Below are 15,522 nucleotides of genomic sequence, written 5' to 3' on the forward strand. Positions count from 1 at the left end.
GCATACCAGTTTCATGATAGGTCACTGCTTACCTTCGGCACAGTTACACATGCTGGGAAACGAGGTTCAGACTGTGCCAGAGACAGCCATGTGCTATTTACAGTAATTGAAAATATGCCCTCTTGTAACCGCACACTTCCTTAATAAATGATTTCTGAAGTTTAAACAAACTTTAAAAACCCAATAAATATTTTTTTTTTTTACATTATCTAAAGGACATTCGGTATTACACATGTGAAGAACTGCACTCCTAAAGTGAAAATTGTTGCAAACATAAGTGCTCAATAAGGTTTTTTTTTTTTTATTTTAAAGTAATTTAAGTTTCTTTCTATTTGCAAGTTCAAGTATGCTAGAAAGACACTATAATAAAAGACACATAAGAATGTATAATGTTGTTTGCCTGTAATTGTATAGTGTAGGAGAGCACCAGAATACACCTGCTGCATATCTGTTTCTCTGTGATTTATTTAAAATAAAATCATAATGTGATGACTGCTTTGTGTTTATATAACTGAAGCAATATTAAAAAATCTTATCAAAGTGTTGTATTCATCAATAATGTGCTTAATTTCCTTCTAAACTCTTTATATGAAAAAGAACAATGAACTTTAAAAACCAGAGAGCTGCAAACATGTGCCCTTCAAACCATTGTAAACATGAGTGAGCTGGAATATTAACATACATACAATAAAAGATTAATCATGCGGTTATTGAAAACAGTATTACCTTGCTATAAACAAAAGAAACCAGCAACAAGAAACCAAATCACTACATTTTCTATGAGAATACCTCTATAAAGGAAACTGCAAACACGTGCATGAAGACAGCCGACTTTGGTTGTCTTATAAAAGTATCCTAGAAATTCTCAGATAAGCATTTTCTTTTTATTGCCGGCTTGTCTATATGTGGAGTAGTTACTCTGGCTAAACCACACATAGCTGTGCCCAGTTAATCTGTGAGTGGCAAGCTGGCAGAGTATTCCAAAGGAGGCCTGATCACATGACATTACCACCCCATCCAGATGTGGCCTGATGTTATAAGCCTGTAGATTTTGCCACCGCTACAAGATGTCTGGAGAAAAGCGCAGGCAGAGGAAGACAGAGCTGGGAAACAAAGTGATGAGAGGGCATTGTGTGCTTTGCATGGTGGTCTTAAGAATGCTACAATGTGTACTCTGCATAGTGGTTGGGACGCTTTAAGCACACTGTATACAGAGCCAATGTATTAAGGAGGCAAAGAACTAGAAGTAATAATATGGGTGTTCAGGTGGCACGGTTAGGTGAAACAGTAATAGGGGGACCACTAAGGCCATCTCTGATAAGGGTGCTGTAAGGTGGCAAAGTTGGGGATGGGCTTATCCACAAGTATAGTTGTGTTCAAAATTATTCAACCCCCACTGGAATTTAGTGTTTTGCCCAGTTTGACATTGATTTTGATCAGTTCAGTCATCTTGTTTACAATTAAAACAAAGAAGCACTTGTAAGTCAGACAAATATAACATAACATTTATAATGAAATAACCACAAATGTCTTTTCTGTACTCACATCATTATCAGTTTTATTCAACCCCCAAGTGACATTCATTCTTAGTACTTAGTAGAACATCCTTTTCCAGTTATAACAGCTTTTAAACGTGAAGCATAGCTTGACACAAGTGTCTTGCAGCAATCTACGGGTATCTTAGCCCATATTTTGTTTCATCAGTCCACAGAACACTATTCCAAAACTTTTGTGGTAGTGTTCTGTGGACTGATGAAACAAAATTAGAACTGTTTGGGCCTATGGATCAACACTATGTTTGGAGGAGGAAGAACAAGGCCTATGAAGAAAAGAACACCTTGCCTACTGTGAAGCATGGTGGGGGGTCAATCATGCTTCGGGGCTGTTTTGCTTCTGCAGGTACAGGGAAGCTCCAGCGTGTGCAAGGTACCATGAATTCTTTTTAGTACCAGGAGATATTGGAAGAAAATTTGATGCAGTCCATCACAAACCTGAGGCTTGGGAGACGTTGGACCTTTCAACAGGACAATGATCTCAAGCATACCTCCAAGTCCACTAGAGCATGGTTGCAGATTAAAGGCTGGAACATTTTGGAGTGGCCATCGCAGTCACCAGACTTAAATCTGATTGAGAACCTCTGGTGGGACTTAAATAAAGCAGTTGCAGTGCGCAAGTCTAAGAATGTGACTGAACTGGAGGCTTTTGTCCATGAAGAATGGGCTAAGATACCCGTAGATCGCTGCAAGACACTTGTGTCAAGCTATGCTTCACGTTTAAAAGCTGTTATAACTGGAAAAGGATGTTGTACTAAGTACTAAGAATGAATGTCACTTGGGGGTTGAATAAAACTGATAATGATGTGGCACAGAAAAGACATTTGTGGTTATTTCACTATAAATGTTATGTTATATTTGTCTGACTTACAAGTGCCTCTTTGATTTAATTGTAACCAAGATGCCTGAAATGATCAAAATCAAAGTCAAACTGGCCAAAACACGAAATTTCAGTGGGGTTGAATAATTTTGAACACAACTGTATATGGTAAATGTTGTTGGATGTTAACTCTAAAATTCTCATCGCATAACATCTTAACATTTGGCAAGCTTTTCATGGTTTCGAATAGGTGGATCAAAAAACTCAGGAAGTGCCACTAGATCCCCCCCCCCCCCAAATCATGGACAATGTGAAAACAATAAGATCAGATCAGGTGAAAAGTAGCTCTTGGCCTGTCCCTTACCACTTTTCAAGCCATGCCACCGAGCTATCATTGTGATGGGTATCTCCAATAGTGAGGTGAAGAAAGTTATGACTAAAGCCACGGGTCAGGGTTAGCACTACTTTAGCCCTGGTCACAATGTGCTGTCACGGGACTTGGAGATTCATATGCACTTTCTGTTGTGTGCACCCAGATGCAGAAACTCACAGGTTCTTCAAGCATGTGGGAACAATGTAATTTTGTCGTGATTTTTAGCAAAATGTTATATCAATATAAAACAATCGAGGTGGTCTATGAGATCTCTCTGGGGCTAATTTATCAAAACATGTACAAAGAAAACTGGATGTAGTAGTTGGATAATTTACTGATTAAGGGCACCACCTTTGACATGGGAGACCAGTGTTCGAACCCTGGCTAGGGTCAGTACCTATTCAATAGGGAGTTCAAGGCAAGACTGCCTCTTGAGCGCTTTCCAGTGGCTGCAGCACTTGAGCACTTTGAGTCCAACAGGAGAAAAGTGCTATATAAACGCTCAGATTATTATTATTCAGATATTTAAAGGGTACTTAAACTGACATGTGACATGATGAGATAAAGGTGTGCCTGTTCAGTAAGCCAGCACCTATTCAGTAGGAGACCTTAGGCAGGTCTCCCTAACACTGCTACTGCCTATAGAGCACGTCCTAGTGGCTGCAGCTCTGGCGCTTTGAGTCCGCCAGGAGAAAAGTGCAATATATATGTTTTCTGGTCTTGGTCTATATACAGTCCCAAGCCTACATAGGATTAGGCTGCTTCTTTATTCTTTCTTTCTCACTGTATTGGTTAAAAATCCTGGGCTGTAAATGACACAACTTGAGTTGGACTGTAGTGTAAGGGTGCATACACATGTCCAATTTGGATTGGCCAATTTTATAACTTTTATAAAGTACGATGGCCAACAGATTTTGAATACTATGAAGATATTGTGTAGGTAAGCTCTAAAGCCTGGTACACACCTTTAATTATGATTGGATAATCACTGACCAATTTTAACATCTCCGTGTAGTATGAGAGTATACCTACACAATCTACTCAAAGCATTCAACATATGTTGACCCACATACTACATGGACGTGGTAAAGTTGGTCACAATGGCCAGTTATTGTCCAATCAAAATTAGATGTGTGTACACACCCTAACTTTCACAGATAACAAATTACATGCCATACAACTTTTAGAAACACTTCTACCCTTCTACCCATAGAGAACAGATAAAAAGGGTCGATGGTTCAAGATGGAAGCTGTTAAACCAATGGGGGAGGGGGGGGGCTGTTGTCATTCAGCAATTAAAAAAAACGGTAAAGTTGGATTTTTTTATATTTTTGTTTCAAATATTTTATTACAGTTTACAAGTATAATAGGAACAAGATTTTTTTTTAGCTTTTAAAGTGTCACTGAAGCCAAAAAACATATGATATAATGAATTGTATGTGTAGTACGGATAATTAATAGAACATTAGTAGCAAAGAAAAGTCTATTTTTATTTTTAGCTATATAGCTTTTTTTTTTTAACATAGCATCGTTCTCTAATATTTGCAGTTAAACAAACAAGATAAAGTGAGAGACAGTTGAGATAAAAGCTTCAGAAGACAGAGCTCTCTGCGACTTGACTTGCAAGTCAGTGAGCTCAGAGAAGCTCTTTTGCATAAATAACAAGCAAACTTTATTAACTCTTCCTGTATTGGAAACAATATGAGACTCATAGCTGTGCTGCAAATTTTTATTTCTTAGCTGTACTACACATACAAATCATTATATCAGAAGTTTATTTTCACTTCAGATTCTCTTTAAGCACAAAATTAGACTATAGGATTTTAGGAAAGGCATATAGATGACAGTTAATTTTTAATTCAGGTTTGCTTTAACTGTGCACTACATAAAAATCTATGCCTCAGAAACTGAGGTGTAGGAGTGTTCCATATTTGACATGGTGCTATTGACAAAATGCAAGAATTCAATGCTGTTTCATGACCCAAAGCAATCATACCATCATCTGTTTAGCATCACCTTCTTGTAACAAAATGTTCATTAACACCCTGAAACAAAGTGTGAATAACAACCATTTCTAAAAGCATTCGTTTAACTGTGATTAACAAAATAATAACACACGGTACTTGAGCACCCATGGGCATCTGTGCCTTTATCTCAGTAATAATGTCCTTTTCTATTGTACTTTTTAATAACTCTCACTCACCCATTGTCCTTATCTAACTCCAACTGTGAATATTAATAATTTATCATTATAATTTGCTTGTAACTTGAAGGAAGGGAATATCTGGACAGAACAAAAATCCTCAAACCTATGATGTGAAACACAAATTGTTGCAACGATAATAACCAATGCTTACCTTTTCCTTTTGCGGGGTAGCTTCATAGTATTTCTATGATGCAAATAAAAGTCAGTGGGCAGTTCCCACAGATGAGGCTTTCCGTCAGATGGCTGGAAGACATTCAGGAAGAGGTTGATTGCATCCTGCCTGTCGGCATCTGAATGGAAAAGTATGGATACAGATCATTTGAGCAAATTAAAGATTTTTTTTTTACAATGCTATTACATGTCATCTCTGTAACTTAGTGAATTACATGAGCATTAAAATGGAAATTCAAAGTAACTTCAGTTATAGTGTCAGGGACCCTATACAGTGGGTTGCAAAAGTATTTGGGCCCCCTTGAAGTTTTTCACATTTTGTCATATTACTGCTACAAACATGAATCAATTTTATTGGAATTCCACATGAAAGACCAACACAAAGTGGTGTACACGTGAGAAGTGGAACGAAAATCATACATGATTCCAAACATTTTTTACAAATAAATAACTGCAAAGTGGGGTGTGCATAATTATTCGGCCCCCTTTGATCTGAGTGCAGTCAGTTGCCTATAGACATTGCCTGATGAGTGCTAATGACTAAATAGAGTGCACCTGTGTGTAATCTAATGTCAGTACAAATACAGCTGCTCTGTGAGGGCCTCAGAGGTTGTCTAAGAGAATATTGGGAGCAACAACACCGTGAAATCCAAAGAACACACAAGACAGGTCAGGGATCAAGTTATTGAGAAATTTAAAGCAGGCTTAGGCTACAAAAAGATTTCCAAAGCCTTGAACATCCCACGGAGCACTGTTCAAGCGATCATTCAGAAATGGAAGGAGTATGGTACAACTTTAAACCTACCATGACAAGGCTGTCCACCTAAACTCACAGGCCGAACAAGGAGAGCGCTGATCAGAAATGCAGTCAAGAGGCCCATGGTGACTCTGGACGAGCTGCAGAGATCTACAGCTCAGGTAGGAGACACTCTCCATAGGACAACTATTAGTCATGCACTGTACAACGTTGGCCTTTATGGAAGAGTGGCAAGAAGAAAGCCATTGTTAACAGAAAAGCATAAGAATTCCCGTTTGTAGTTTGTCACAAGCCATGTGGGGGACACAGCAACCATGTGGAAGAAGGTGCTCTGGTCAGATGAGACCAAAATGGAACTTTTTGGCCAAAATGTAAAAAGCTATGGGTGGCGGAAAACTAACACCGCACATCACTCTGAACACACCATCCCCACTGTCAAGTATGGTGGTGGCAGCATCATGCTCGGGGGGTGCATCTCTTCAGCAGGGACAGGGAAGCTGGTCAGAGTTGATGGGAAGATGGATGGAGCCAAATACAGGGCAAACTTGGAAGAAACCCTCTTGGATACTGCAAAAGACTTGAGACTGGGGCGGAGGTTCACCTTCCAGCAGGACAATCCTGCAACATGTATGCATGCCTTGATCAGCGGATTGAGGGTGTTTACTGTTGCCCTGGGTGTGTGCGTGTTGCTCAGTTAGAGGCGGAAGTCGCAGAGCTAAATAAGCATCTCGCAACACTGAGAAGCATACACAACATGGAGAAGAGCTTGGATCTCACGATCCAGACACTGGATGGAACCGTTGAAGATGAGGAGGGTGGTGTACAGCCGGACCAAGAAGCAGAGGCAGCCGCTAGTTGGGTCACAGTTAGAAGGGGTAGGGGAAAAAGTGGCAGGGAGGCTAGTCCCGAGTTGTCCCTCACTAATAAGTATGCTTGTTTGCGTAATATTGGGGAGGATGATTCAGGAGTAGCAATGCTGCAGCAGGATGTGCTCCTTAGCAACCAAGGGGCAGACTGCTGTAACGAGAAAGGGAATAGGAGTGCAGCTAAGGCTAGACAGGTACTGGTGGTAGGGGATTCAATTATTAGGCGCACAGATAGGGTAATCTGTCGAAGAAACCGCGAATGCCGTACAGTCTGTTGCCTCCGGGGTGCTCGGGTTCGGCATGTAGCGGAAAGAATTGACAGATTACTGGGTGGGGCTGGGGAAGACCCGGCTGTCATGGTACACATTGGCACCAATGACAAAGTTAGTGGGAGATGGAAGGTCCTCAAAAATGATTTTCAGGTACTTGGAGATAAACTTAAAGCAAGGACCTCCAAGGTGGTGTTTTCTGAAATACTGCCAGTGCCACGTGCTACATCTGAGAGACAGAGGGAGCTTAGGGAGTTAAATAAGTGGCTGAGAAATTGGTGTAGGAAGGAAGGGTTTGGGTTCCTGGAGAACTGGGCAGACTTTGCAGTCGGCTACAGGTTCTACAGCAGGGATGGGCTGCACCTTAATGGGGAGGGTGCAGCTGCATTGGGGGAGAAGATGGCTAAACGGTTGGAGGAGATTTTAAACTAGGATCTGGGGGGAGGTGGGAGGATAAAGTCTCAATACGTAGACAAGATGAGGTAAAAAGACAGTGGGAACCTATCATTATGGAGGGTGGAGAGGGGGGTGGGGACAGTGTAAAGATTAAGGAGGTTGGTAAAAATTCAAGTAGCCCATTTCATGTAAACAAAATTGGTAAATGTGGTGGTAAAAATATAAAGTGCATGGTAACCAATGCTCGGAGCCTTGCAAATAAAATAGACGAACTAGAGTTCATTCTGAATGACAAAGGCTATGACATTGTGGGAATAACCGAGACATGGATGGATGAAAGCCATGACTGGATAGCTAATTTAAAAGGATACAATGTGTTTAGGAGGGATAGAACAGGGAAAAAAGGTGGAGGGGTTTGTCTCTTTGTTAAGAATTCTCTTACAGCTGTCCTCAACGATGAGATGGAGGAAGATTGCGAAGATGTGGAGTCCGTTTGGGTAGATATTCATGGTGGAAATAAAAGTTGCCAATTGCTTATTGGGGTATGCTACAGGCCACCTCTTATTAATGAAGCTGCAGAACTGCGATTACTACAGCAGATTGAAAAAGCTGCAGGTAAAAATGAGGTCATAATTATGGGCGACTTCAACTTTCCAGACATTGACTGGGGTATTGAGGCTACCCATTCTGGTAAAAGCAGCAGATTTCTGGCAGCACTACAGGACAATTACTTGACTCAAATGGTAACTGAACCAACTAGGGGGCATGCGTTACTGGATCTGATCATTTCTAATAGACCAGATAATGTATCAAATGTGCAGGTTCAAGAACATTTGGGAAATAGTGATCACAACATGATAACGTTTGATCTGGTGACTGATAGGCCACGGGGCAGCGGGACCACTAAAACTATGAATTTTAGAAAAGCAAAGTTCACTCAAATTAGGCAGGCACTAAGTTTGGTGAACTGGGATAATGTACTACAAGGGGAAGACACTGAAGGGAAATGGCAAGCTTTTAAACTTATACTCAATCAATACTGTAGTATGTATATCCCATATGGAAACAAAATGTCAAGGAATAAAAAAAGGCCTCTATGGATGAATAGAAAGGTTAAAGATAAAATGAAGAGGAAAAAGAATGCCTATAAGGTCTTAAACAGGAGGGGACCGAGGCTACACTAAGCAATTATAAGGAGTGCAATAAAAATTGTAAAAAAAGAAATTAGGCAGGCAAAGATTGAAGCTGAAAAACAAATCGCTAAGGATATCAAATCTAACCCCAAAAAGTTTTACAAGTACATTAACTCTAAAAAAAGAAAGGTTGACTGTATAGGACTCCTAAAGGATGAGGATGGAAACTCAATGGTGGATGACAAAGGTAAGGCAGAGTTATTAAATGCTATCTTTGCTTCTGTCTTCACAAAAGAAACAGCACTGTTGCAAACTACAGAGGCGGAAGAGTCTCAATCTTCTAACTGTAATATTAAATACTTAACGCAGGAAGAAGTGAAGGCAAGACTAAATAAATTAAAAATAGACAAGGCACCTGGCCCGGATGGCATGCATCCTCGGGTCCTAAGGGAATTAAGTTCAGTTATAGATAAACCCCTTTATCTTATCTTTTGTGACTCTCTTGCAACTGGCAGAGTCCCAGTGGATTGGCGTACAGCCCACGTTTTCCCATTATTTAAGAAGGGCAAAAAATCTGATCCAGGAAATTATAGACCTGTAAGTTTAACATCAGTTGTATGCAAACTATTTGAGGGGTTACTAAGAGATACTATACATGACTTCATAGTAGAAAATAATCTTATTTCTCAGCATCAACATGGGTTTACTAAAGACAGGTCCTGTTTAACTAACATGCTCAGCTTTTATGAGGTAGTGAATGCTAATATGGATATTGGGAATGCTGTAGATGTGATATACTTGGACTTTGCAAAGGCCTTCGACACTGTTCCCCACAAAAGTCTGGTGCAAAAGTTGAGGATGCAAGGACTGGGGAAGAGTCTGTGTTCATGGATAGGGAACTGGCTAATGGACAGAAAACAAAGAGTTGTGGTCAATGGATCGTACTCAAAATGGGAGACTGTTAGCAGTGGGGTCCCACAGGGGTCTGTTCTGGGTCCAGTGCTCTTCAATTTATTTATCAATGACCTAGTAGATGCAGTAGTGAGCAATGTTGCTATTTTTGCAGATGATACAAAATTGTGCAGAATCATCAACTCTCAGGAAGATAGTGTCATATTGCAACAGGATCTGGATAGGATGGCTATATGGGCACATACATGGCAGATGAAATTCAATGTTAACAAATGTAAGGTCATGCATTTTGGACGTACTAATGGTCTAGCACCATACAAAATAAATGGGATACAGTTGGGGACATCAAACTTGGAGAAGGACTTAGGAGTACTCATTGACAACAAGTTAAATAATCGTACTCAATGCCAAGCAGCTGCAGCTAAAGCTAACAAAATTTTGGGATGCATTAAAAGGGAAATAAAAACTCGAGATGCTAGCATAATATTGCCCCTGTTTAACTCTCTAGTAAGGCCACATCTGGAATATGGAATTCAGTTCTGGGCACCACATTACAAAAAAGATATTGCAGTTTTAGAGCAGGTGCAGAGACGAGCAACAAAATTGATGCGTGGGATGGAAGGTCTCACTTATCGAGAAAGGTTAGATAAACTGGGTTTATTTAGTCTAGAGAAAAGACGCCTTAGAGGGGATCTAATTAACATGTATAAATACATCAGAGGGCAATATAATACCTTGGCGGATGAGCTTTTTGTCCCTAGGCCTTCTCAAAGGACTAGAGGACATGATCTGCGCATGGAGGAAAAACGTTTTAGCCATTTATTTAGGAAAGGGTTCTTTACAGTTAGAGTGATTAAGATGTGGAATGCATTGCCACAGGAAGTTGTTACGGCAAACTCTATACCTGCATTTAAAGGGGGCTTAGATGCTTTCCTTGCGTTGAAAGACATCCATGGCTACAATTGCTAGGTAATGCCTAATGATGTTGATCCAAGGATTTTATCTGATTGCCATCTGGAGTCGGGAAGGAATTTTTCCCTTTAGGGGCTAATTGGACCATGCCTTGTAAGGGTTTTTTCGCCTTCCTCTGGATCAACAGGGATATGTGAGGGAGCAGGCTGGTGTTGTACTTTATACTGGTTGAACTCGATGGACGTATGTCTTTTTTCAACCAAAATAACTGTGATGATTTGCTTAGCTGCCTGTGCAGGCAGCCAGCCTTTTGACCATTGTGTAGGTTTGCATGTTGCAGGACTCTGGAAAGAAGAGCTTCTGTCAGTTTTGCAGCTTGTGCTTGCAGAGGAATTTGCATACGTTGTCATGCAAATTGCCTGGCCACATTCATTGGAGGCGTGTACTATAAGTACTATGTCTTTCCCACAATGCTTCGCTGTTCATAAGGATTTCGTCCTATGTAACACTCCTGGTGGGGTGTCAGCCTTGCTCTCTGTTTGAACATCAGCTTAGAGTAATTCCTAAATCTGCGCTAGGCAGATTTCCCCAGTGCTGTTAGGATTGTATTATCTGTATTGCCTGTTCTGTCTTGTCTTGCCTGTTTGCCATTGTCCTGTCCCTATGGTGGTTGACAGGAAATGGTTCTGATCTCTGTTCTTGGAGTATAGCTGGTGCAGCGGTTGCTACCAGCTATCTCTTCTGTTCTGTCTCCTGGGATCGCACTAGCTACTTTTTGCTAGCGATGGGGATCCTTCTGTTCTGTCTCCTGGGATCGCGCTAGCTACTTTTCGCTAGCGCTGGGGATCCTTCTGTTCTGTCTCCTGGGATCGCGCTAGCTACTTTTCGCTAGCGCTGGGGATCCTTCTGTTCTGCTACTCTGTACCTGGATCGCGCTAGCCACTTTTCGCTAGTGCTGTGGATCCTATCTCTTGCTTGTCCCTGTTTTCGTGTGTCTGTCTTATCTGCTACGACCGCTTGCTGGAGGCTCGGTGAGGTAACCGTTAAGCAAGCGTTCGCGTCCTCTGTTTCATGTTTGTCTGTCGATGGTTAGTTAGGCGTGCTTGTCTCTATTGTGCTTATCACGTGGAGACCGCGCATAACCGCGTGCACTGTTGCGAATGAGTGCGGTGTTCGCGGTTAGCTAGCATTTGTTGTTGTCCGCATCTTCTCATTGTATTATTTACTGTGCCTTTGCTACCCTCGTATTCTGTCCTGATCTGCCTTGTGTCACGTCTGGCGATCGCACCTCTCGCGATCGCGTTCCTATTTCATATCTGCTGTTGTGTGTGCGCGGTCGCGGGGTGGTGACTGGATTGGCGCACACACATACAACCTGTCCCTTTGCTCGTTCTCATTCGCAATCGCCTCTCTTGCGATTGCGTTCTGCGCTTCGTACAATTCCTGTCTGGCATTTGTGGAGGTACAGAGGATTGGTTCCTCTGCACTCCCAGCGCCATCTGCCAACAGGAATTTCCCTCTACAGGTGCGTAGCACCTTTTGCTGGGTGCCTGCTATTACACGCTTGTGGAGGATTTCCGCCGTGTCAGCGCACGCGTTGTGCGCTGATCACGGGGAAAGTTCCACAATCGTTACAATAACTATGTAACTATGTAACAATGACCCTAAACATAAAGCCAGGGCAACAATGGAATGGTTTAAAACAAAACACATCTATGTGTTAGAATGGCCCAGTCAAAGTCCAGATCTAAATCCAATCGAGAATCTGTGGCAAGATCTGAAAACTGCTGTTCACAAATGCTGTCCATCTAATCTGACTGAGCTGGAGCTGTTTTGCAAGGAAGAATGGGCAAGGATTTCAGTCTCTAGATGTGCAAAGCTGGTAGAGACGTACCCTAAAAGACTGGCAGCTGTAATTGCAGCAAAAGCTGGTTCTACAAAGTATTGACTCAGGGGGCCGAATAATTACGCACACCCCACTTTGCAGTTATCTATTTGTAAAAAATGTTTGGAATGATGTATGATTTTCGATCCACTTCTCACGTGTACACTACTTTGTATTGGTCTTTCACGTGGAATTCCAATAAAATTGATGCATGTTTGTGGCAGTAATGTGACAAAAGGTGGAAAACTTCAAGGGGGCCGAATACTTTTGCAACCCACTGTATATACTGTAATGTATTTGGATAGTGGCAATTCTATTTACTCACCTACTCTGTCATATAAGGCAGCAATATTTTTTTTTATTATTTTTCCCGTTAAATTGCAGTTAGAATAAAATAATTCTTAGCAAATGCACCGCCCAAAGAAAGCCTAACTGGTGGCGAATAAAACAAGATCTAGAACTTTCATTGTGATAAGTAGTAAGTTATAGGCGAATGAATGGAAGGAGCGCTGACAGGTGAAAATTGCTTTGGTGCAGAAGGGGGAGAACCCCCTCAGTAGTGAAGTGGTTAAAAGATATTTCATGACAAGTTGTGAAAATATCACCTAGGAGAAAACTCAGGAGAAAAAGTGAATTTCATATGGGCCCATGCATCTTATGGCAGGAATAATACATATTCGGCAGACGCCAGGTCTCCCCTCCACATTGCCTCTCCATCACCCACAAGCCTATGGCAATCCCTACAGCCCCAGCAGAGTATGACGGCAGCGAGTATATCACCCTTACCCTTCAAGCTGCTGTCCTGTCTTCACTGTCGCTCTCTCACTGTGACCTGGCACATGTGCGCTGCCGAGCCATGGTGTAAGGGGGAGCACACATGTGATGGGTCACAGAAAGCAACCCTTCAATATTTGCTTTATATGGCCAGAAGGCAAACTGTAATGAAATGGAACCATGAAAGAGCTTCAATTAAAAGGCACTTGATCTCATATGTACACAAGGATATTATCATTTTGTAAAAAAAAATTCCAGAAGAGGTGGATCTCTTTTTATGACGAGCAGATAGATTAACCAATAGCAGCTTCTTGACAAGATGCCTAACACAGTTTTCTCTAGTTGTGTCTCCTGGAGGGGTGGGGTGGAAGCTCGTGGTGGATGCATACTGGGACAAAGTCCAAATGTATAAACTTGTTAGTGGTTGTTAAGGGGTTATCGCCCATTTGCAAGCAATGTCTGTTCATATTAAACTGCGAAAACTTGGTACAGCATAATCGATATATACAGATATTTTGCCACTCTGGCAATTGTGAACAGAACTTAAGGCTGTATCTCAGCAGTACTACCGCTCCAAAATAGCTACATGCAGCCACTTCGGGCCAGCGCACACAGGCTTGTGCCAGCGTGTCGGTCAGATGCCTTTCTGCAAGCGTGCAGAAAAGCATTTGCCAGCGTAACACATTTTTCGTCCCCCAGGAGGACACAGATGCAGCGGAAAGTGACCCTGGAAGGGGCATGCTGCTTCCAGGGTCGGTTTAAACAATGAGAAAATCTGAATCAAAATGCGGTGTTATCGCAAATGACGCCAACCGATGTTACAGGCGCTGTCCATTCCCTTTAATGGGCAGCACTTTAACGACGAGTGGTAAACGTCCAAGTGAATTGACCTTTACTTGTGGGGATGGGGGGGGGGGGGGATTCATGGCCCTCTTCATTCCTGGAGAATTCCCCAGCTCCTCTGCAGCTGTTCCAGTTCGAGAGAGGTAAATGGTAGAAGAAATCAGGTCACGTACATCATTGCTGGGTAGAGGAGCAGTGAAGGACACCAATACTAAATGCACTGGAGCCATCAGTTCAACATATGGATGTACTGACAAAATTCATACAATTGTAAAAAGCAACACAACACCCTGTTTATAAATGCACCAAAAACTTTAATGAATCTGGGTGCCAACACTGCAGAACACCTTCAAAAGACTTCTGGAATCCATGTCTCAAACGGTCAGAGCTGTTTTGCTGGCACAGAATTACCTACACAGTTTTACAGTAGACAGAGGCAATAATATGATAAACATTCCAGCTAGGACACAAATTTAATAAAAATTGAATGCAGCTTATAATCGAGCCAATCAAATGCACTCCCTGCTGATCTTTATGGACCTAATTTCAAACTACATACTATTTCCATGAAATCTGCATGGAAGTCAGAATTATTAGCAGCTGGCTGACAATCTCCGGTAAACAGGTGGTTTTAATATTTTAGGCGATCAGCGCGTGCGCACGGGCGCACACTCACACACACACATAATTTGTGGTCAAATCACATTTCCATTCTGGCAGAAGCACTGAGCAGCAGGCGATGTGACCTTGACCAATTCTCTTTAATTACCGCAGAAGCACAAATGGTTCTCAAGTAGATGTTTTGTCAGATACGGATTATGAACGCCTGCATGTATATTTTGGTCTCTCCATCTGCATTGACAGTTCAGTAAAGGACATTAGGCCTGCTTTTTCATGGCCAAATAAATGCCATCTTCTAACATGCTATGTACTAGCTTTTTAGAAAGACAAGCGATACCAAACAGACAAGTAAAAAAAGATTTTAAAAGGCTGTCAAAATATTTTACTCGAGATTCAAAATTAGACTGAAGCCCAAATCCTGGGATAAATGCTTATCCGATTCTGCATTGGCACACACCTGCAGACAAATCTGTTAATTTGGGTGCAGATTGTGCCTGATAATGTGGGCACTGCTATAGTTTAGCTGAACTCCGGCTTCCACAATTAGCAGCGGTGATTTGTTATGCATCAGAACTCAGTTAAGGGGTAGAAGCGGTGGTAATTCGCTATGGAGTACGGCTACTATGTAGTAAAACTCTAGTTAGCAGGCATGTGTCCAAGCCAGAGTTAGTTAAAGGGATCCTGAACAGAGAAAATAAACAGAATCTGGACTTACCTGGGGCATCCTCCAGCCCCCCGTAGCCCGCGATACCCCTCAGCATTCTCTGTGTCACCTTCATGGTCCCATTGGTGGTTCCGTTAACCTGGCAACGTCGGCTGAAGTCGCGCATGAACGGCCCAGCCGAGCACTCGGTCACTGTAAGAGTCCTGCGCAGGACAGTTCTTGAAAGACTGAACTGCACATATGTAGGACACTTACGGTGATGGGCGCGTGATCACGGCGGGTGTGCGCAGACAGACCACGTATGCGCGACTTCAGCCGAGGTCACCGGGACCGCGGAGGGTACCCAGAAGACGCCAAGGGACCTCAT

General features: G+C 42.1%; 1 protein-coding gene across 4 annotated transcripts in view; it reads right to left on the reverse strand.

The window, feature by feature from the left end:
* FIG4 (FIG4 phosphoinositide 5-phosphatase) overlaps positions 1–15,522 on the reverse strand; it is a 576,719-nt gene that overhangs the window by 221,073 nt on the left and 340,124 nt on the right. For all 4 annotated transcript variants that reach the window (XM_068231289.1, XM_068231287.1, XM_068231288.1 and 1 more), the window contains one exon: positions 5,104–5,242. In XM_068231289.1, coding sequence (XP_068087390.1) covers positions 5,104–5,242 — 139 coding nt within the window. The remainder of the gene's footprint in view (positions 1–5,103; positions 5,243–15,522) is intronic.

Source organism: Hyperolius riggenbachi, chromosome 4, assembly GCF_040937935.1.
Source record: "Hyperolius riggenbachi isolate aHypRig1 chromosome 4, aHypRig1.pri, whole genome shotgun sequence".
NCBI classification, from domain to species: Eukaryota; Metazoa; Chordata; class Amphibia; order Anura; family Hyperoliidae; genus Hyperolius; species Hyperolius riggenbachi.